This window comes from Anopheles merus, chromosome 2L (assembly GCF_017562075.2).
Source record: "Anopheles merus strain MAF chromosome 2L, AmerM5.1, whole genome shotgun sequence".
In the NCBI taxonomy this organism is placed as follows: Eukaryota; Metazoa; Arthropoda; class Insecta; order Diptera; family Culicidae; genus Anopheles; species Anopheles merus.
Window position 1 is genome coordinate 2,788,736 of NC_054083.1, and position 22,907 is coordinate 2,811,642.

General features: G+C 36.6%; 1 protein-coding gene across 1 annotated transcript; it reads right to left on the minus strand.

The window, feature by feature from the left end:
* Positions 1 to 7,875: 7,875 nt before the first annotated feature.
* On the minus strand, positions 7,876 to 21,270 carry LOC121591343 (hormone receptor 4). Its single transcript, XM_041911724.1, has 8 exons — positions 19,314 to 21,270; positions 14,576 to 17,058; positions 13,109 to 14,197; positions 12,790 to 13,045; positions 11,831 to 12,651; positions 11,499 to 11,691; positions 11,279 to 11,394; positions 7,876 to 11,197 (listed from the first exon to the last, which is right to left on the minus strand). Exons 1-8 carry the CDS (start codon positions 19,324 to 19,326, stop codon positions 11,117 to 11,119), a joined length of 5,052 nt encoding a protein of 1,683 aa, XP_041767658.1. The 5' UTR covers positions 19,327 to 21,270; the 3' UTR covers positions 7,876 to 11,116.
* Between the last annotated feature and the right edge of the window lie 1,637 nt (positions 21,271 to 22,907).

The window sequence follows — 22,907 nt, forward strand, 5'->3', positions numbered from 1 at the left end:
CAATTATTAAACATAACATCGCGCCCTTCAGCATGCTACCACAATTATTAGCCCACGAGATGGGAAATAAAATTTCGTCATCATTCATTTATATTAGAAGTACTTGCATAACTAGAGTGGAATACGATTAATTTTCCAATTGTTTCACATCACCAATTATTGGATACTGCATATTAAATGATGTTTTTTTTTCTAAATTTGTATGAAACATCGATGTTAATATTTGTCTTCAAATATTGATCATAAATTTTTTGCTTCTATTCTCCTATTTCCGGCAGGCTGTGTTCGTATTTTCGGCCACGAGAATACAGACCAGAAAATGTTTTAATCAATTGAAATAAGTAGACAAAACAAGTTTACATCAGTTTTACGCTCTTACTTTTCTAGGATTGGTTTTAAAAAGCAATTAAAATAATAATTTCGTGTGGCTTATTTCGGTGAACGTGGTTTTCCAGTTTTATGTGAGTTACAATCAAAGCAGCAATTGAAGAAAAGTGAAAATTTGACGGTTGTACTATTAATTATTTTTCTCTTAAGTTATTGCATATTTTTTCGTGAAATTTTTTACATTTGAAAGAAGAAATTTCGTAGTATATATCGACACACGCATTGTAGTACACTGATCGAGTTCAAAAGAATATTCATGCAAATCCAAGGTTTGTTCTGCTCGAAATCTTAAGATGTTTTAAAAAATATTTAATATTTATGCACAAATTATTATTTTTTTCTGTGTTATTTGTCGTAAAGATCACACTTTCAATTTTTGTGGATTTTTCCTAAATAAAATCTCAAAATTCAGGTGTTTAGCATGCTACAATTTGAACTGTTATACCTGCTCTCGGGGTGCTATAATTATAACTGCTAAAACTAGGGGCGAAAAAACTGCCTAGGCTCGCAAGTTCTTTAATGCGAGGGCTCTGGGTCTGTGAACTTGTATGGCGTGTGAGTCTTCGCGCGCCCTCGCAAATCGCTGTCAATTGCATGGCGGGTAATTATAGCACCCTGAGAGCAGGTATAACTGTGCAAATTGTAGCATACTAAATACCTGAATTTCGACATTTTATTTTGAAAAATCCACAAAAATTTAAATAGTGATCTTTTCGACAAATAATACCGCAAAAAAAAATAATCCATTGATACAAATCTAAGATTATTTAAAATAACATAAACGCGGGCGCGTTCAAACGTGTATAACAGTTCCGCAGAGATATCCAGCATGAGCATCTCTGCGTTTCCGCGGTAGCGCGTTCGAATGACATTTCATTTCTATGGCTGGATTGTTATACGCGTTTCCGCGGGCGCGGAAACGCGCGTCGTGTATTTGCGGCCTAAGATTTCGAGCAGATGATACCATTCCCAACCCTCGCAATGTTTGACGGGTTGGCTGCTTGAGAAAACCCTGCGACCCCTCGGCCTTAGATAAGTTTCCACGGAACGATTTCTGGACGATGAAAGGGGGAGGATTCGCCATCAAACAGATCCGAAATCACTAAAATCCTTTAACCCTTAAGTTGGCAACCGGATACCCGGGTATTTTTTTTCAAATTCGAACTGCAATAACTTTTGATTAATTGCTTTTATTGACCTGAAATTTTCCGTATCCTCCCAACTTTTAATTTATGATTTTTTGGTGCATAAGTTGTAAGTTTAAACATCCTGTAAGTATTTTATTTTGAATTTTTTTAACTTTACCACGTAAGTTGGCAACCAGCATACCCGGGTATTCCATACATTTTGTATGGAGAATGACATTTCTCTTCTTCCTCTTTTCGTATTGTGCTTATTTTCGAGTCAAATTCAAGCGATTTCAAATTTTGATTTGACCGTTTTTTTTATAATAAAATGAAAAAACTTAAGGAATAAATGAAATAGAAGAGAATATATGGTCGGCATTACTTGCTTACAGCATTGAAATATAGAAAGCATGTTTACCTATGAAAATCGTTAATTTTTTGCATCAAAACGTGTGGAATACCCGGGTATGCCGGTTGCCAACTTACGTGTGTAAATCTGGTTGCCAACTCTACGGTTAATGAAAGTTCTGCCATATTTAGGGATCCCAAAAATAGGTTTAATAACCAAAATTCACATTTTTCTTTGCACCTGTCAAAGCGGATGCCATAAATTGCACGACCATGTTGCCATAGAAAACGGTGGTTTTGACAGGAGTTTTCATGCAGCAATCGTTCTGTGGAATTAAGACTATTTCAGAAATTTCAGCATATACTAAATACACACGAGTAATATAATACCGTTTTGAACTGTCCTTAAAACTATTCTATACAAAAAACATCCAGGACTTTTTTCGTCGATTTCAGTGTATACGAAAGTACGCAATAGATGAGTATAAAGTATGCTGTAATAGAATGCGGAGTGTTGGTTAGTGTAAATTAATTGGATTTATAAATAGGTTTAAAAATCAGTAGTACAGGCGGTCCCCGAGATACACGGTTGATGGGGACCGAAAAACGCCGCAAAATACCGCGTATCTCGAATTACCGCGTAAGTCGAATCTCGTGATTTCCCGCCAAAATATCACTAATTTTCGTGCAATTTTGCAAGTAGGGGGTCGTTTAAGCCACCAAATTAATTATTTGATATGTTTCTACTGAATTGAACAGTTTTAAACCTTATGAAATGGTATTTCACAATCGATCAATACGGTAATTATTTGGTATTTCACAGTGGATGTGTCAAATCAGTACAATTTGCTCAAAGAACTGTCAAATTTGGAAAACAGCGTATCTCCGAATCCGCGTATAAGAGGTACCGTGTATCTCGGGGACCGCCTGTATTCATAATCCATCAGTTTTATGTTTGAAACTTATTATACGTAAAATTTTCAAAATAATAATGATGTATATTAGACACACATAACATATTGTGAATATTGTAATTTTATCCATTTCAAACATAAGAAATTCGATGGCTATTCCCTTAACATTGCATGTAAAAAATTTGTTGAAGAAGAATCTTCTAATAAAAAAATAACTTACTTTCATTTACAGCTTTCTCCAAGATATGAGACACTCGAGTTACGCGATTTGTTTGTTTTGACAGTTTATAAGTCAAATTGGTACAAGTTCATCCAACAATTGCCATATTAGAAAAAAAATGCAGTTTTGCTAATACAGTAGAACGTCGATTATCCGGGCAGCTCGGGAGTGGGTGGATGCGGGTTAATCGATTTCCGCGGATAATGGTCCAAAAAATGTCAAATACATATAAAAATTACAAAATTCACTGGTTTTACTTAGTATTCACCTTAAACCAATCAATTAATCACTTCTGGAATATTTTTTGAATCAATAACGATTGATTTAACAATTATTCCTTATCAAAAATGAAGTTTAAAAATTTTACTAGACACTACATAGCCGCACAGCAAATTTAGCTAACCTGACCATCACAGAAAATGTTCACCACGATTGGCCAACTGTCAAATTCATGCGCACGGTTAAGCCCCCCGCCGGTTAATCCGTCCCCGGAAAATCGACGTTCTACTGTAGTTTGAAATCACTTAGTACACAGAAAACCCCAAAATTTCACTACAAACTGTATGAAATAAGTAAAAACGAAAATTAAATTTTCAAGTTGAAAGATAAAAAGTTATTTATGATACATGTTTTGGATGAAAAACGTGATATTCGACTTACGCGGAAATCTGAGTTACGCGAAAGTCCTTAGAAAGCATTATTTGCGTATCTCGGCAAAATACTGTATGATTAATTGTGCTGTTAACCATGTCGACCAATAACGATTATTAAATACATGCCTGTATTTGTTTTTTTTTTCTACTAGCTCTGCTTTTGGTAACTTTGAACCACCTCCGTTTACATGCTCCTTTGTCTTCGTTGTCTTAAATATACGTATATATTCTTAGTAATATAATAATACACTACTAGCTTATACAGGCTTTCGAGAGTTTATTTTATCCTTGTTAAGGGGGGCTTGAACCCATGATGGTCAAGTTGTTGAGTCATTCGATTTGACCACAGTACCACTGGACCGCACAAACATCAAATACATACAAATTGTATTAAAAGAGCCTCCCGAATAACGAATGAATCATTGGAACGGATTAAACTCGTTATTAGAGGTTCCATTGTACACACACAATTGTTTCATTCCACATTCCCCGAGTTGTGGAATAGATAAACGTATGTGCGCAGGACGGTTACAGAGCCGTACAGCGAATTGTTAACACTTTTAACGAAACAACCACCAATTGTTGCAACTATTCATTATCTTAAAACTGAAAGGAATGATGACGAAATTTAAGTTTGAATCTACTTTCAGCTCCCCTATGTCCTCTCATTTCTTCAAAATAACACGTGTGTTAGAACACTCAAGGACTGTAACGTTTTTCTTTTCCAAACAAGGTTCGTATTTTTTATGAATTACAAAACTGTTCATAAAAAAACTACGATTGAATGCAAACAATAAATGAAAACTGATGTTAGAGTATTAATAAACGATGCGCAATCTCAGATTGCGCATATATTTTTTTGTCAAACGAGTCGGTTTGAAATATTTATCTGTAAAAAAATTATATATCTCGGATATGTAATCTAGAAAATTTATGCGCAGTCTTGGCGCAATCTGAAATTGTATGGAAATGACGTTTAAAGCTCAGGGTTGGGTACGCAAAATGATATTTTTTTACAAAACGAATATATGCGCAATCTGAGATGGCGCACCGTGTATTAATACGGTTATATTTGCTTTCCGCTTTCCATCTACGAAAATGAGTTATGTATATTTGCTCCAACTGTAGGTGTATTGTTGATTCAAAATTTCGAAGACGACCCCAAGTAAACAATGTTAAGGTGCTTTTGAACACTCTTCAACAATAAGTAAACATTTGACCAACAACAAATTCTGATGCATTTCTGAACACTGTTCAATCGCTGCTAAATTCTTGCTTTCCCCAATATTCACGTAGGTTTATAGTACCGGTTTTCGTTTCTCTGTAGTAAATTTTATTAAAAATAATTTTTTTAAGGTTCATTTTAATTGATTTTGTACTAATTTAACAGTTAATTATTGATTTAAAAAGTAGTAGGATAAATTATTGGCAAATAAATTCAAACAATTTTTGTAAATAAAGCCACACACAAAAGTTTCACTTGTTTAGTTTCAGTTAAACGAAATTCAGACATGCATTAGTATTTTAGTAGGACGTCAAATGTTCATTTACAGTAGAACAATGTTCAGAAGCAGCTTAACATTGTTTATACAGGCTCGAAAATGGTGAATTGTTTTAGTTTGCAATGGTACACAAATTGTTAGCGCCAGTTATTGCCTTTAAATCATCCTTCAATCTAATGATGTTGAAATTAAAATGTGTATACTGACGTATACCTTTTATTTTGCTTGCTCCTATGCAGTTTTTGTGCCAACAGACGACACAATAGTAGGCTTTGGCCAGTCTTTTCTGTTCTGCTTTGTTTGTGCAAATAATAAAATTGCCTGATGCAGTGTGAAAACTTGTAATAATATAACATAATGGTGTCACTGGTAACAATGGTTTAATTTGCTGGAGTTTTATACTCGTGTATAGAGGTATAATAAAATACCATAATGATTTATATAGTCAAAAAGAAAAACAATAGTTACTAGAAATAGATCGGTATCAACGAAAACGACAAATGCATGATATAAAAAAGGAGTTGAAATGTAGCCTTTATATATATGATTCTACATTTTCCCTTGAACTCATTAACAAACCACAAAACATATTAGCATACATTTTCCTCTAAGCAGTATACAGTCAGGAAACCGTAAAACGAAGAAACACACATACATTCGATACTGAAACATAAAAAGCAACTAAATTAACAAACAAACAGTTTCTCTATCATGTAATTATTTGGTTTTTGCTTGTTACTCCATCTCTCTCTCTCTCTCTCTCTCTCTCTCTCTCTCTCTCTCTCTATCTCTCTCTCTCTCTCTATCTCTCTCTCTCTCTCTATCTCTCTCTCTCTTTCTCTCTCTCTCTGTCGAGACCCCTCTCTCACTCTCCTATTCTTTTTTATTGAGGAGGAACGGTTCAAATGTTCCGTATTCTCTTTCTTTGTCTATGTAGTACTTCGATTAATGATGACGATGACGATTAATTTACTAAGTGCAAAGAATACAGGTCTGATAAAAAGTTTGTTATGTTATCTGCCCGTTATTATACAAAAATTTCTTAACTGTACACATCACGAATGAATCGTAGAATTTATACCGTACCTTATGCAAAATGGAAAAAACAAGTGCAATGCTTTGTCCCTGTCGAATTAGGGTAAAACCTTTGGTATTCTCCATAAAAATGTGTATTAAAATCCAAGTACTGTGTCAATAAAAATGAAGTATTAGAAAGTATTTGAAAAATTAAACAGTTTACACAAGCATATTTCATGTTATGTGCAAAGCTTTTTACGAATTATCGTCGTTTACTTTTAAGTATTATGGCTCTGTTTCAACTACTATTTGAACCTCTTCGTCTACACTTTGCTATGGAATAATCAATGGGTTGAATATACAATAGCTTAGAAAGTAGTCTCGTCGTAAAAAAATCGTAACCAGAAAAACCAACTCTCCCAAAACAATGCGAAGGTTTCGTGAATTTTGTTAGTCTTTATGTTTTTTTCATTTTTTTTTTTCTTCGCTTTCCTTCGTGGAAATAATCATTCACTATGTTTTGGGGATTTAAAAAAATGAAAATATTCTGATGTTTAGTTTGCTATAATTCACCTGGTTATAAAAGTTCTCTGGGTGCTATAATTATAACTGCAAAAACTATGAGCAAAAACAGTGATTGCGAATCCGCATGCGAACTCGCCGACTGCACGAATTTGCTTTGCGAAGCTGTTGATACTTCTCAAGTATTAATTCTAATAGAAAATATTGGGTCATTTTCACTTTTAAGATCGTAGGCAAAAAATTCAGAATGACAGTTGTTTGCACCTGCCATGCAATTGACAGTGATTTGCGAGGGCGCTCGAAAACTCACACGCCATACAAGTTCACAGACCCAGAGCCCTCGCTTTAAAGAGCTTGCAAGCCTAGGCAGTTTTTACGCCCCTAGTTTTAGTAGTTATAACTATAGCACCCGGAGAGCAGGTATAACAGTGCAAGTTGTAGCATGCTAAACACTTGAGTTTTGAGATTTTATTTAGAAAAAATCCACAAATATTGAAATAGTAATCTTTTCGTCGTATAACACTGCAAAAACAATATATTTATGAATAAAAAATAAAGATTGTTTAAAGTAACATAAGATTTTAAACAGATGATACTACTCGCAACCCTCGCAACTCGCCATGCAATTGACAGCGATTTGCGAGGGCGCGCGAGGGCTCGCACGCCATACAAGTTCACAAACCCAGAGCCCTCGCTTTAAAGAGCTTACTAGCCTACCCGTCAAACATTGCGAGGGTTGCGAGTGGTATCATTTGCTCGAAATCTTATGGTATTTAAAATAAACTTTGTTTGTTATTCTTTTTACTCATTTACTTCATTGCGGTGTTATTCGTCAAAAAGATCACTATTTAAATTTTGTGGATTTTTTTTTCAAAATATGATGTCGAAATTCCGGTGTTTAGTATGCTACAAATCTCACTGTTATACCTGCTCTCGGGGTGCTATAATTATAACTGCTAAAACTAGGGACGAAAAAACTGCCTAGGCTCGCAGGCTCTTTAATGCGAGGCCTTTGGGGCTATGAACTTGTATGGCGTGTGAGCCCTCGCGCGCCCTCGCAAATCGCTGTCAATTGCATGGCGGGAGTGTTTGACGGGGCATTGTAAAGCAGTTTTCGAGCAGCTATCAAGGTATAGTATACAGCTGGGCTTATCCCAAGGTTTATGTTATGGAAGGTTGATTTTTATCCCTTCTGCTTCTGAATGAAGAATGTTTTGTGTATTCGTCAAGCTTCCAGAAAGCTTGTTAGAGCAAAAGTTTTCTCCCATCCTGTCAAACAGTGACGTTAAAATTTGGTTATAAAAAAACGGGCTATGCGTCCACTTGGTCTTACATACACTTTGATTCTAGATTCCTTCACCTGATCTCTTTAATTCAACTTGCGGTAAATGAAGAAACAACCTTTTTGACATTTTTTGAGCAGGTATTCGAATCTAATTCTAGCTATGAGGTTAAAATTATCTAAGATGAACATCGCAGCCTAGTTTTTTTGTTTTTGTTTTTTTTTTGGTATGTGACATTTGCTCGGAATTGTTTTTCCATATCTCCTGGATACGCCTGAAATTGTGAATTTTATGTGATCAACTGTGCTGAATACGCCAAGATTTTTTATACTCGTAAATTAGACTTTATCGAAACACGATGGCGTCTAGCTCATTTTACATTCATAACTTTGATTATCAAGAACACAAGCAAACTTTGTGCTACGTTATTTTTGTTAAAATTTGTTGTTTTCAAAGGCTGCATCACCAATTTAATACATAGGAAACGTTATTTACCGGCAAAAACAGAAAAAAGAAATAAAAAAAATCACAGTTAATTTTGAAGGGCTGTTTTTAAATTCTCTTAAAAGTGTGCAGTTTAAGAGAAGTTTAAAGCTTCAATTTCAGGGAAATTGCTTGAATTCTCTATGATCCGTGCTCGAAAATGTCAATTGGGGTGTGTGGTTTCGTATGGAGTGTTGGCATGATTTCTTCCACCAACTGTCCAACTCAAATTAAAAAGCTGCCTAATATCGTGAAAGGCCCCATTATTGGATTGGAGATATTCCACTATGTAAAGATATTTCCAATGGCCTATTTTTTTATTTTATTTACTCGACCCTGCAGTTGCATGGATATAGCACATTCATTATACGCTATTCCTATGTAGCCAGTATTGTAAACGCAGAACAAACTAACGGCGGGTCAAGAAGTTTGTTATGAACAATGGACAAATACATTCTTATGCTTTTCTGATTTGTAATGTTGTACTAAGTGTCTTAGTAGGCACGGAAAAAAGAAACTCTATGGGCTTGTTATGTATCGTTAAAAAATAATATCTGATAGGTCATTGTATCATATAACGCTTCAACGCAAATATTACGTTGATCAACAGAACTTTTGCTGACATTTTGGTACATTTTACTTATTTAGATTCCTTCAACACCCTATATTAGCGCCCGCCCAACATGTTGATCTCTGTATTGTGTTAATCTATTACTTTCTATCCAATATTTTGTCTATTTATTGTAAATCGCTAGCGTGTTTTGTGTTATGCTTTCTTATGCTCAGTAATTTGCTAATTTAATATAGAAGGCATTCATTTCAGACTTCCTAGTATTGGAAAAAAAATATTTCCTCGAATGTTTTTATGAGTAAGGTGATTTTTTCTGTGAGTTGATGATACTTGTCTAATGCATTTTCTTCATTTTAATTATGAAATCTTTTATGAATGTGAACCACGACAAATAAATGTTTTCACTTCTTGCAATGTAATTGCATAAAGCACATTATCTTTACCTACTGGGATCGAAATTCATATAAAACAAAAACTAATCAAACTAGACGTTGCTGACCAGTTGTTCTGATTTCATTATATATGCTACTTTAACCCTCTTCGTAATCATCATCGTCCAACAGCAGTGTAATGATTTTATGGAGTTTCAGAAGATAGGTTTACTCATTAGTATACGGCATTATTATATTAAACGTAAATTTTCATATACCTCCATGTAGTCAGTTGATAGCAGCACCGTCACCGTCACATTATCGCAATTTTAACAACGTGCATCATTTATGTGCCATTCATACCACTCAACTCAATAGAGAAACTTACCGATGAGACATATATTGCTGCTGCTAGCCAATATTTGTTTCAATAAATGCGTTTACGTGTATATTTTTTTTTTATAAACAAAGGGGACAAGGATGATTTTACGATGAGATTATTTTTACTCTCTCTCGTCAAAGATGACCCGAAATCCGCAGCACCAATAGTTTAAAGAATTAATTTCTTGTGAAATTTAAGCCATAATGGCCATATTACATTGGATAAGGTGGGAAGGAATTAAATACGCCATAAAGCTTGTAACAGCTTTTCCACGAAGACATTTTAAAAATGAATAAGAAAAAGTGAAAATTGGCATGTACGTGGTCAATTCCGTGCCGAGAGGAAATTAACTGTCATAATGCTAAATAAAAGGTAAACAAAATCTTATTTTCATTTAAATGAAAGCCAGCACAAGAACAGAGATGATTTCATTATGATATCAATCGTTTTGATCGGTCAAGCAGAATAATTACAACTAAAACCAATTCTGATTTGATGCTCGTTATAACACTAGCAAGAAGAATGTTCACGTCAAATCGCTCACTGGAATCGAAATTGAAAGAATAGTTTCAATTCCACCTATCCATTGTAATATGGCAAAAATGCGTCTCGTCAAGGACGGAACTCCATGTTTAAAAACAGAAAATGTGTAAGAGTGAGACAAGAGAAACAACTCATCGTGCGACGAAACGTGGTAGCGTTTTCCTATCTATTTTACAGGTTTAGGATCCGATCGTAGTCAAAATTTTGTAAATGGGTACGTATCCCATATTGACTGTGCTTTATTATGGCCTCGAATGTATCGAAGTGATTAATCATCAGGTAACACTGTTTTAATAACAAATATTGTTACGGCATTGGTGCTATTGGTATCATCAGAATTGTTATGTACATCGTAATTATTATTATGATTAATACGACAATTTTTGTTAAAAGTATGAATATCGGCAGTGAAACTTGGGACGTCCGTGCTAATCTTGGTATTTTCAATGTCATTGTTGCTGTCGGGTGTGTTCATCTTAATTAGCCTTTTGGAAGTCATTTTCAGTGATGAATTTATTCTGGTCTGCATGCTGGCTGCAGTACAATCGGACGCCAATTCTTGCTCCTTGGTTGGCGATAACGACATCGGGGTAATTTCATGCAAAAAGGAACATCCTACCATCGAGTAGTTATGATTTCTTTTGCTACGCAAAGGCTCATGATCGTTCAGGCAGTGATCTTCATCAGTAATTCTACTGCAGTACGAGCAATTTTGTTCCAGGTTTTCTTGACGTTTATCACAAGAACTTCGATTAATGTTCGATGGCAATTTTACGGCTCGATCGATCATTCGCTACCTAATATTGGCAGAATTTAGAACGAAGGGTACATAAAACATTTTGCTCTCCAGGAGCAAACTAGCTGCCGTTTGAATCTGCAATAATACGTAAATCAGTAAGTGAGTATTTATAGATATGTGATGTTGCTTTTTTAACATAACAGTATTATAATTTACCTCTGGAATATGCGCCAGAAGATCACTCAGTCGATTGGGATTATGTGGAACAGTGTGTTGCAGATAACTTCTAAGTACTTGTACGTATCTTTCTTGTATGCTTTCCAGCTCAACTTCTACGTGATCATGTCATGCAACAGAAACGCGCAATGATAAAAAAGTATAAACAACGTTTTCATTAAAGCAGGAATAAATTTTGTGTTAATCTGTCATCAATTACCTGTATTAAGTAGAATGTACACCTTCAGACAAACATACTCTTCCATTTTTAATTTAATTCTACGAAACATTATCGTAATTTGGGTCATTTTCTCCACCATTTGGCCAACGTCGATCTTAAGTTGCTCTATAGATATTGGATGTCCCATTAGGGTCGTAAGGCAGGATTGTAACGTATTCAAATGGGCAGTTATCTGATTCAACAGAAGAATTGCAAATGTTTTGGTTGGTTGAAAGTAATTATGTTCATGTGATTAGAAATTAGAATTATGATCATGTGATTAGAAACTCAAAATAAATTCTCAATATTTGTATTGGATAAGTATCACTCACCTCTTCAGTGAACTCGGGATCATTTGTCTCCGGTGTTAGTACTAGTCCTGCACTTTGTGTTTGGGTAACACTGATATTCTTCTTACCATGCATAGCTTGGTAGGCAGCTGTTGTTAATACCAGTATCTCATGCCACTTATCCGTCAGCAATTTAGTATGTATTTCGACAGGAATTTCCGTATAAAACGGAAGCTTGCGTGTCCACGAGACCAGCTTGTGTACGATCGAGTCACCAATATTACACAGCTTGTCACCAATCTCTGACTTATCTGCGAGGAATTCACTAAAATGCGGCAGGGTTGCTATATCTTCCATTGCATCACAGTCAATAAGGGTGTGTATCATATTCAAGGCCTGTTCGTACGAAATCGATCTATCCTTAGAAGAGCTTACGGCATTATCAAGCCTATGTCGTAAATGCACGATCTCACTCGGATTGGTGAGAGCGGTTTTGAGGATGGTACCGTTCATTAAATTCAAATTCATGCTCTCTGATTTAACCAACGCTGGGGAAGTTGTCGAAGGCAGATGATGGTGTTGAAGGTGCGTTGTTAAATGTGCGTGCTGATACGCATTTGAAGACTTTGGACTTTCCGCGATTCCAACAGAACCGATACCGCTGCCTAGTTGCAGGGAACCTCCTGCTCCTACTCCGATGTCACTAAGATTAGTGATAGCGGCTCCAATGGCACCAGAACCTTGCTGTAACTTAGTGGTAGTCGATTTCAGGTTACTCTTTTTATGTTTCTTATATTTAACTTTATACAAGTTATAAACTGCTCCACTATTTCTACCACCGGGCATACGATCTTCTCGAACCGCTGAAATTAGGTTTTAGAACATTTGCCAAGTTAATAAGGAGCCAAAGTGGAACAATGTGTAAACTCTAGTAAACACTATCATAACCATTTTTTTATTTATTTGTCGTTTTTAACATCACCATTTTCGTGGAAGCTTACCTTGAAGCACCATGCCTTGCTCGATACACTTTTTAAACCTACAATACTGGCAACGGTTGCGCTGAGCCTTTGTTATCTCACAAGTTCCATCAGCTACACATGTATATACTCGACGATTCTGCACAGTTCGCTTGAAGAACCCTTTGCACCCTTCACACGTTATTATGCCATAATGTAATCCTGTTGCTTTATCTTCACATATCATACACACCAACGGTTGATCGTCATCGTCCGGTGGCATGTCGTCTAATATTTCCTACAAATTTAAGTAACAAAATCTCATTTATTTCATATCAGGTTACGATAAAAAAATATTTACCTTTTTCGGCCCACCCGCAGATCCTATACCAGACAAGCTCCAAGATATATGTTGTTGTTGCTGCTGCTGTTGAGATGTAAGGTTAAGAGCTTGCTGTTGTTGCTGAGATCCCAACGATGAAAATTGAGCATAGTCCCCGGCCCACAGCCGCTCCATATTAAGTGGTAAGTTAGTGCGAACATGGTTCGTTCCCTGCCAGGATTGAGTATGGCCTGCAACAACAGCCGCTGCGGCAACCGCTACTGCAGCTGCAGCTGCAGTTGGCGACGTATTCGGTACAACTGACTGTCCCAAACTTAAGAGAAGATGTGCTGCCTCTTCGTTGTTACTATTTTGCGACACAGTGTTGTGAGAACTATTGTTGCTGTTACTATTGGCGATGATGTCATAACTACTACTATTGCTAGTATTTGTGATCCCACCATTTGTTTGATTAGGATGTACTTGTTGATGATTCTTAACTGTGCTTGCCGCATTCTGTTGATTCTGCGAATGTTGATGATGTGTCAATTGTTGTTGATGATGATGCTGCAGTTGGGTTCCGAGATTGTTTCCTGCATTGTTGCTACCTACCGTGGCTATACCAGACACTGAATCGGTGCGGGTACTTCCACTTCCAACTGTATTTATTGAATTAGTGTTATGGACTTTTTGCAACGTAGTATCGTAGCTCCATACCATCGTGCGTACGCCGCATGATTCACCCATTATTACAGTCGGTGTCATACGTGCAGGGGTTTGTGATGCATTTGGCCCCGAGCTACTAGGATGATGCTGTGGCGATTGCTGCTGTTGATGATTACGAGGAGAATGTTGTTGTTGCTGCTGCTGCTGATGCGTTTGTTGTTGATGCGTGTGGTGGGGAGATAATATCTGACTTCTTATAGGTGGCAAAGGACCACCTATAACTTCTGGTTTAACGCCATTAATTCGGTGAGGTGCCATAACTCCGGAAGATACTACTGCAGTTCCAGATAATGCAGCAGGACTTGGCCATACCATTCGATGATTTTGTTTTTGGTGATGCTGTTGAAGTTGTTGCTGGTGTTGATGTTGTTGCTGTTGTTGCTGCTGCTGATGTTGCTGCTGCTGCTGCTGCTGCTGCTGCTGCTGATGTTGCTGCTGCTGCTCCTGCTCCTGCTGCTGCTGCTGCTGCTGCTGCTGCTGCTGCTGCTGCTGCTGCTGCTGCTGCTGCTGCTGCTGCTGCTGCTGCTGCTGCTGCTGCTGCTGCTGCTGCTGCTGCTGATGCTGCTGCTGCTGCTGCTGTTGCTGCTGCTGCTGCTCCTGCTGCTGCTGCTGTTGCTGCTGCTGCTGCTCCTGCTGCTGCTGCTCCTGCTGCTGCTGCTGCTGCTGCTGCTGCTGCTGCTGCTGCTGCTGCTGCTGCTGCTGCTGCTGCTGCTGCTGCTGCTGCTGCTGCTGCTGCTGCTGCTGCTGCTGCTGCTGCTGCTGCTGCTGCTGCTGCTGCTGCTCCTGCTGCTGCTGTTGTTGTTTTGGTTGTTGTTTTGGTTGTTGACTTGATAAAGCACTTGTTTCATTTTTCACACGAAACAATAAAGCGGTATCACGAATCGAATTACGCGTCGACAGACACCCAACCGTGGATGCAAACGAAGACGTGGTTGTAGTTAGATTGTTTGTTGTGGACCCAGCTGGACTTAATGCACCAACGTTAATGGTTCTTTCTATCGATGGTGGTTGATGCTGAAGGGAGAATTGCTGTTGATGCAATGATGATGCATGTTCGCGTTTGACAATCACCTGAGGTTTTTGTGTACTACACGATGAACCAATGGACACAGGACTGTTTGGGTGACGGTATGATATAGATTGATGCGGAGATATCGGTGGTTGCATTGGGCCCATTTGGTTAACATTACCCATTGGTCCTGGACTGGCGGACTGACGTATAATTGTCGCATGAGAAAGAGCTACGGAACCGGATGAATTTGGTGATTTTAAACCGCTACTTGCACTACGTTCACGTTTAATAATTAGCTGTTGGGTATTATGAACTTCCGAAAAACTTGTGTGAACAGTGCGATGGTTGTTCTGCACAATCAAATGTTTTTGTTGACGTTCCTTTTTTATGCGAATCTGTTGGTGCATTGCTTGCAACATTTGTTGTTGCGTTATAATTACATGCTGCTGCTGGCTAGAGTTATTAGGCACTGGGCTACTAACGTTTCCAGCACAGGCTGTAACTTGACTAGAAATAATCTTTGAAGGTAATCCACCAACTTCAGTGAATGGTTTTTGAGGATGAAAGGATAAAGATAATGAGGATTCCTCTGAGGCGGTAGTGTTAGTGGCAGTGTTAATCGTAGTGGTAGTGTCACTGAACGTTGAAGAGTCTATCTTCGATGGTGATATGATGTTCTGCCTTCTTTTATGCTCATCATTCATTTCGTTTCCATTTCTATGATTGCGATTTGAAATTCCAGTATTTTTATTAAAGTCGTTGTAAAAAAAATTTTGGTCACTTGATACGGTGATGAAGTTGGGCATCGATGAACACGAAGAAAATATCGATGATGTAGATGCCGATGTGGATGACGATAGTATGGATAAACACGGTGATTCTGTCAAATTTGTGGAAAGAGGTGGCAACGATTGCTGTTTCCGCATTCCTAGTGTTACCAGAGTCGTAGCTGCTGCCGCTACAGCAGCGGCAGCCGTCGCTGTGTTTCCCGTGCTGTTACCTTGCGTGGTTAAGAGGTTATTGTTTTTCATTCGTGATAACGGGGGAGTAACAAGGACCGTTGCATGATGTTGAGTTTGATCACTACTAAACAAAGTTCTGACGTTGTCAGTGCTTGGGTTTACTGCAGTACCGCTTGCAGCCACTCCGTTTTGTGCTTTCGTACCATCTATATCATTTTCCACACCAACACTCTCCTCGTCGTACTGCTGGTGTAGCGACTCAATGGATTTTATTAGTATTGCATTGGCGGTTTTACTACTGGCGCCACTATCTATGTGGCATGTTGTTGTAGTGGTAGGGACAGCACACCGAATGTTGTTAGTATTATGGCCGGTATGTATTTTGATACTGGGAGCGCTATCTAATCGTACATAGTTGCTATTATCAAGAACGTTGTCACAAATACTGCTACTATTTCTCTGTTCCTTAGTACTTGTCGATGTAGTTGTAAAATTGGTCTGAGGATTGACCGAACGAGGTCGTTGTGCATCAGCTACAGAACGTATAACACTAGCAGCGGATAGGTTTGATGCACTGCTCTGACCACCATTTATACCGTCTGTGTGTTGCTCTGTTAACACATCTGGTGAACAGTCGGGGGACACTATATTACTACTCTCATACGCATCGTCCTTCAGATTAATGGTATTTAGTACAGGAGCGTTGTCATACCTGTTTATTGTTGGTTTTGTAGACGGTTTTGAAAGCAAAGTGTCTGTTGCTGCTAGATTGCTACCGTCTGATTGATAGCTGGTGGGAATATACTCTTCTTCCTGACCACGGCATGCACTTCTATCCTTTAATTCGTTTCCATTCAAACCTTTTGCATGGTAAGTGCTGGTAATTTGTAAATCAATATTTTCGTAAGTACCAGCACTATTGCTACCGCCATCATCTGCAGATGTTTGTATACCACTGACGGCGGAGCACATTTGCTCTTGTTCTTCATCTACACTTGATGGCGAAGTTGGTGACGAAGTTAAGGCGTCAGGTGGAACCTTTTGCAGCCCATCTTCGCTGATTTCCATCAAACGGCCCTTTTGTGGCAGGCCTAGATGCGCAGGCTGCTGATCACACATCTTCGGTGACACAGGCTGCAAAAGGTCTGGTGACGATGTGCTCGTTTCCGCAATGGATTCGCCGTCGCTGCTACATCGTGAGTCAACTTTTCGTCTCTTTAGTTTCAAATCTTGAAATAGGCTCATTTTATCGAGCTCGCTGTATGGTCCACGGCTCAGTGTCATAATTCCTGGAACATAGTAACAAAAGAAACAAGAAAGACAACATGATTAGACATCGTTTTGTGGCTGCAGGCTTTATGTATTTTTACCATAATTTTAAAACAGAACAAGTATAAAGTACAAGACAGAAAAAAATATTTAATTGATATATTTTCTGCAAATAATTTCATTATGCAACACTTGTTGCCTACACCTATGTAATGTTGAGAGATTGTTTAAATTAGATAATTAAAAAAAAATCATTCTATTTTTATTTGAAAGCTTTTTATGGACGAACCTGCAAAATTAATTTATGGCGATGATTTATTCTTTTTAGCACTGCTCTGGCATTTTACTTCTTTAATTTACTGATTAAAAAAACAGAGATAAGATAACTGTTTCGATTTTATTCTAGCAGACAAAATAAGATCTACATGCTTATTGATAAAGAATAGACAACAATTTTATTTTGAACATTGTACTGGATTATAATTTTCGGTGTTTTATTTAAATTTACTCTTCGTTGATGTTTCTTTTAAACATTTAATTTAGATGTCCAACACATAATTTGACGGTTTTATGTAAATTTTAAGGTACTCAAAAATTATTTACATACTCAGTAGTTAAACATATATGCTACAGAAGATAATCTCATCCACAATTCATTAAACTTTCATCTTCATACGAAGGCGGAGAAGGCGAATTGAACGTGTTCAAATTTACTTGTTTAGATGTGGCATTACAGTCGAAAATTGTACTAGCAACCAGCTGCAGCTAAAAGTCTAGCCGGCAATTTGCGATAGAACTAACCTGCCCTAACAATTAACCCAATTACCGACAACTAGCCATACAACGATGTGTTGAAAAATGGCATGTTTCCCGACCTACATTCAAAAAGCTAAGAATATATTTATGGAAATTTGATGTGTGTGAGTGTATTCCTCTACTAAACCATTCCAAATGTGCGGAAACATTATCGTCATTTCTGATACTGACGTTACTATAATATTACTAAATTTGACGACAAATTACGTTTGCATGTATTCTTAGATAATGATATTTGATTTAATGCTTACGCAGTTTTTTGCATTTTCAAATATAGTGTTTTTGAATAGCTTCAACCACTAAACTGTGTTTTTTATCGTTCCTAATCAAGCATTGTTTTAAAAACGTGTTCCGTCACGTCATCTTTTACTCCTGATTTACACAAACGGGAATAGCATATGTCTTATTGCATATCTTATTTATATTTTTCTTTATTTATTTGTTAATTATTCAGTCCATTTTATGGCCGAGTAGTATTGCTTACAACTTGCAAAACATATAATGTTTTATTCATTTTTATCAGGTTTTTATCCTCAGATTTTATTTCATTAAGATTTTTTACGTTTGCTTTCTGTACGGGGTTGCGTTAAAAGTACTCTTTTTTAATTTAATATTTTTCATGTACTGTATAAATCAATGGTTTTCCTTTTGTGAATTTCAACATTGCAAACATTATCACTGTTTTATAAGAACATTTTCAAACTACTATCCTCGATATTAATATTATATACTTAAAGAAACACATGTAATTGAATAAGTTTTCAAAATGCGTATAAATTATCAACCAATTCCATCAACATAAAAACGTTCACACATTGCTAATGTTCGTAGACAATCCTTGGAATGGTTAACCATGCTTGAGGTGATTCGATTAACTTTTCACAGTGCGGAGATTCTAAACGCATGTAATCGTGAATGAAAAAACTACCTAAAGATAAATTGTCACTACTTTTGCACCTTTCATAATGTTATAAACTTCAACTTTACCTTAAAGAGTGTGTGATAATGTAGAGTTTTAATCTTTAACAAATATATAAGAGGATATAACAAAATAAAAGCAACCAACTTCAAAGAAACTGTACGACCAATCAATTATTAATATTATCTAATTATTGATATTTTTTTTTATTCAGGAGTAACGGTCCAAAAAGGCCGTATTGCTTAAGTAATTATTGATATTATCTAATTATTAATATTATCTGCAAGAATTATGCAAGATAAATCTAAGAGAGCTACCACAATCAACCTTCCAGAAACTTAAAACCACTATCATCAAATGGAGTTTAATTTTCGTTCTTCCATAATTTCTTTTCAGGTATAATAAATTCTTTGACGGCAAGCAATTATGATTAAGGATACAGAAATAGTTTGTATTTTACTTTTACACAATTTTATTCAATGTATCTGCTTTGATAGAAACATCGGTGACATTTGTCAATTAGTACAATGTTCAAATTACCTAATGATGTCATTTTTGATGCTTCCTGCTTTCCCCCGAAAACTGCCTCAATTGAAATACGATTTTGATTTTAGCAAAATCGGTATTTTTCGCACATTGTCAGGAAGAAGTATTTCAATTATTTATCACAATCGATCGCACGTCAGTTTTCGCATAAACACTATACGTTTACATTGTAGCTTAGATTTATTATCTAGCATCACGATATCAAAGTTATCGTCTCAGACGTTTGCCTGCTCTAAAAGATGTTGTGGTGTTTTAAACTTGTTTTTATGAAATAATGAAGTGAAGTGAAGAATGATTTATTCACAACTAGAAAAAACTTTGATTTATGCATTTTGGCATAGATTTAGAGGCTATCAACGGCACGAATTGAAAAACGTTTTATTTTTATTCGTGCCATAGCACTATCACAGCGAATTTATTTATTCAAATACGAACACACCATTTCTTAACTTCAACGTACATGCAATTTCTTCATATATATGCTAAAATACTATTGTACTGTATTTCTCATTTTCACCGCACTTTAGCAGCAGCTACAAATAACATCAAACGGATGCGTTTCTTATGCTATACACTGTTATTGATGCATTTCTTTACTACCAACAGTTAATAAAAGAAAGTTGACACATTTTTCTGATAATTAAACATTCTGTACTGCCAACAGCAGTGAGAGTAGCACTGTTCCAGCATTTTGAGTTTAAAGTATTTTCCATACAAATATTCGCAAATACACATACATAGTCAGTCTGTTGGTGTAATTATAAAAAATACAAATATCTGATTCGCACTAACAAATCCTTTACACATCACACACATCACACAAAAGTAACTTGCACTCATTTACTGAATCGTCATGAAAACAGTTTAAGTCTTTTTCTCGCATTACATGCACTCTCACTTTTCATAGTCAACTACTAACACCATCTGCGCATAAGTACTAACTTATAAACTCAGAACGAACCGGAAAAAGATAGAATAAGTACACATCACTGGTTGAGAATATTCAACGCCTGTACAACACTGAACTATAGACGTTCATTTCCACAATATTCCCGAATATAGGAGTTAACAATCAACACATTTTAGTTTCTTATTCATACCACACCAAGATCAGTTGGAAGGTATAATAGGAATGACATACGCACACACTAGAAGATTTGCACTTATTTAATAGAGTAGTGTACAACCATACATTGTGCAACGAACACGATCACAATCGCGCTGTTTCTTTTTCTTTGTGTTGGCGGATCTGTTTACTTTTTTCATTCCAAGTGGAGAGATTGCAGCTGCTTACGATGTTGTGTTAGATCACTGCACTCGCTCAATGTTGCACTACATCAAGGATTTCCGTGTTTATGATTCGCAGATCCAGTGTAGCAACACTTTGATTTAAATTGACGTATGCTGAAGGATTCAGGAACTGATGACAGAATTCACTTCGCTAAGAGAATTTTACACACTTCTCTATTATATATATACAACAGTATACAACAATCCGCTATTTAATTTTATTCAAGCAAAAAACTTTCTAGTCACTGATTTTGGTATTATTTCTCACTTCATTTCTTGCCATTCAACTATTTGTATTCATTTTCATTTGATACACTTGCATTTTACTTCGGAAAAAGTTAATTGAGTTTGACATTTCCCCTTAAAGTACACATTAATGACAAATATTTAACCACCGTTTCCTGCCGACCTGTAAAAATTTAAGGCAATAATAGGCAGGCTATTTGTACTAGCAGGGAGACCACGATGAAAGCGTTGAACATCGTCGTCTATAAAAGTAGAACTCCGCTATTTGAGTGCTGGCTGAATGAAAACTATTCATCTATCTACACGAAGTAATTGTAGTGCCGAGCTAAACTAAAAGCGTGTATGTATCGAAGCAAAGTAGGTTACGGAATGAATCGTCCAAACCAACTCGGCTCGGGTTCTCGGCGCGAACTGCGCGAGTGGCAAATGAAAACGAAAAACATGCTTCCGCCCGTCGGCAACGTCACTGCTATGTGTATACATCCCACCCCCTCGTGCCTGCTCTTTCACTCTATAGCCCACATCATTGAACATACTGCAACCAGGAAAAGCTAACTGTGAGGAGCCATTCCGCACAACATCGGTAGAGGCAACCGATTCCAACAAGAAACACCACACAAGTCCAATGCTCTTCGCGGACGCGATCGGTTGGTTGTGTACGAGCATACAACGGTAAAATACTGGTGAAGAAACACCATGAAAGAGAGTGAAAAAGTGAGAGTAGTGAGAGCGAACGGGAATTTTTAATGGGGGTTGATGGTGCGAAGCATTATTTTATTTTCTTATTTTTTTACTTTCGGCCATCAACCGGATTTCCAAAGCAAAGCTGCCCCACTATTGCAGCAACCGACAGCATCACACAGTTACGGAAACCGGAAGAAAGTAAATTCAAAGAAGTATTTTCAACGCTTCCGTCTATAATTACTAAACTATTTATTCACTTTTTAACCAAACTTAAATTTAAACAAATGTTTCAATAATAAATACGCGAAACTTCCATTCATTGCAACAAGTTTTTTTTCTGATTTTTATAATATTCTTTAAACTAGTAACAAATTTCAGTTTGAATCATCTACACGTTTTCCTTGACATTTTGATTGTTCTAGTTGTGCTAGATATGCTGGAAAAGCTACAACAACAACTATATGAAAATGACTTTTGTTCGATGGTATGATCTGATCTAAAAGTTAATATTATAAAAGACGAAACAATAATCAACATCATTTTTCAAGGCACACATTCATAGATTGTAAAAAATATAACGAAAAAAGTTTATCAAGGGAAACCTTAAAGCAAAACAGGTTACAGTCCCCATGTTTGCAAAACCAAAAAACAAAAGAGGTGCAGTTTTAATTATATATTGCTACAAACAACACGCGAGTGTAGCAATATTTATTTATGTAAATAACAAACAAACACACATATCTAGGTTAGTTATATGACGGATAAATCACTATCAGCCACTTACACGATTTAAAATAGACTTAAACTAGGTCGTAAGGGTTCGATTCCCTCCGGGACCTGCTCCCCGTAGGAAAGATTGACTGTCGGATTATGTGTTACATTTAATTCTAGGAATCCTTTACGAGACCGACGAGAAGTCCACGTAGAACGGTACGTCAAATAGTAAGACAACTGAAACATAGATCAACAAAATAAAATAAATTCGTCGATCACATTGAATTTCTGTACATCGATATCTGTTAAGTGAACTCTATCAATTAAACTAGGCCACTAAACTGAGTATACGTAAAGTAAAAAAAATATGTTTTACACAAATTTGGCATACTAAACAACAACGCAAACATCAAATCTAATACATGAAGCTTAAATTTTAAAATTAACCTTGAAGGTTCAAGTTTTGAACATTTGTTAATTTCATGTTTTCTATATTACACTTCACGGGATTGATACAAGAACTCGTACTTTTATGGCATATTACGACTTTTATAATTTCCAAAAGTACTTTTCTTACCGGCCATTATCGGTTCGTGCTAATGCACATTCTCTGATACCTTCTTTCTGTGCAACGATCAAGGAAATGACGGAAGG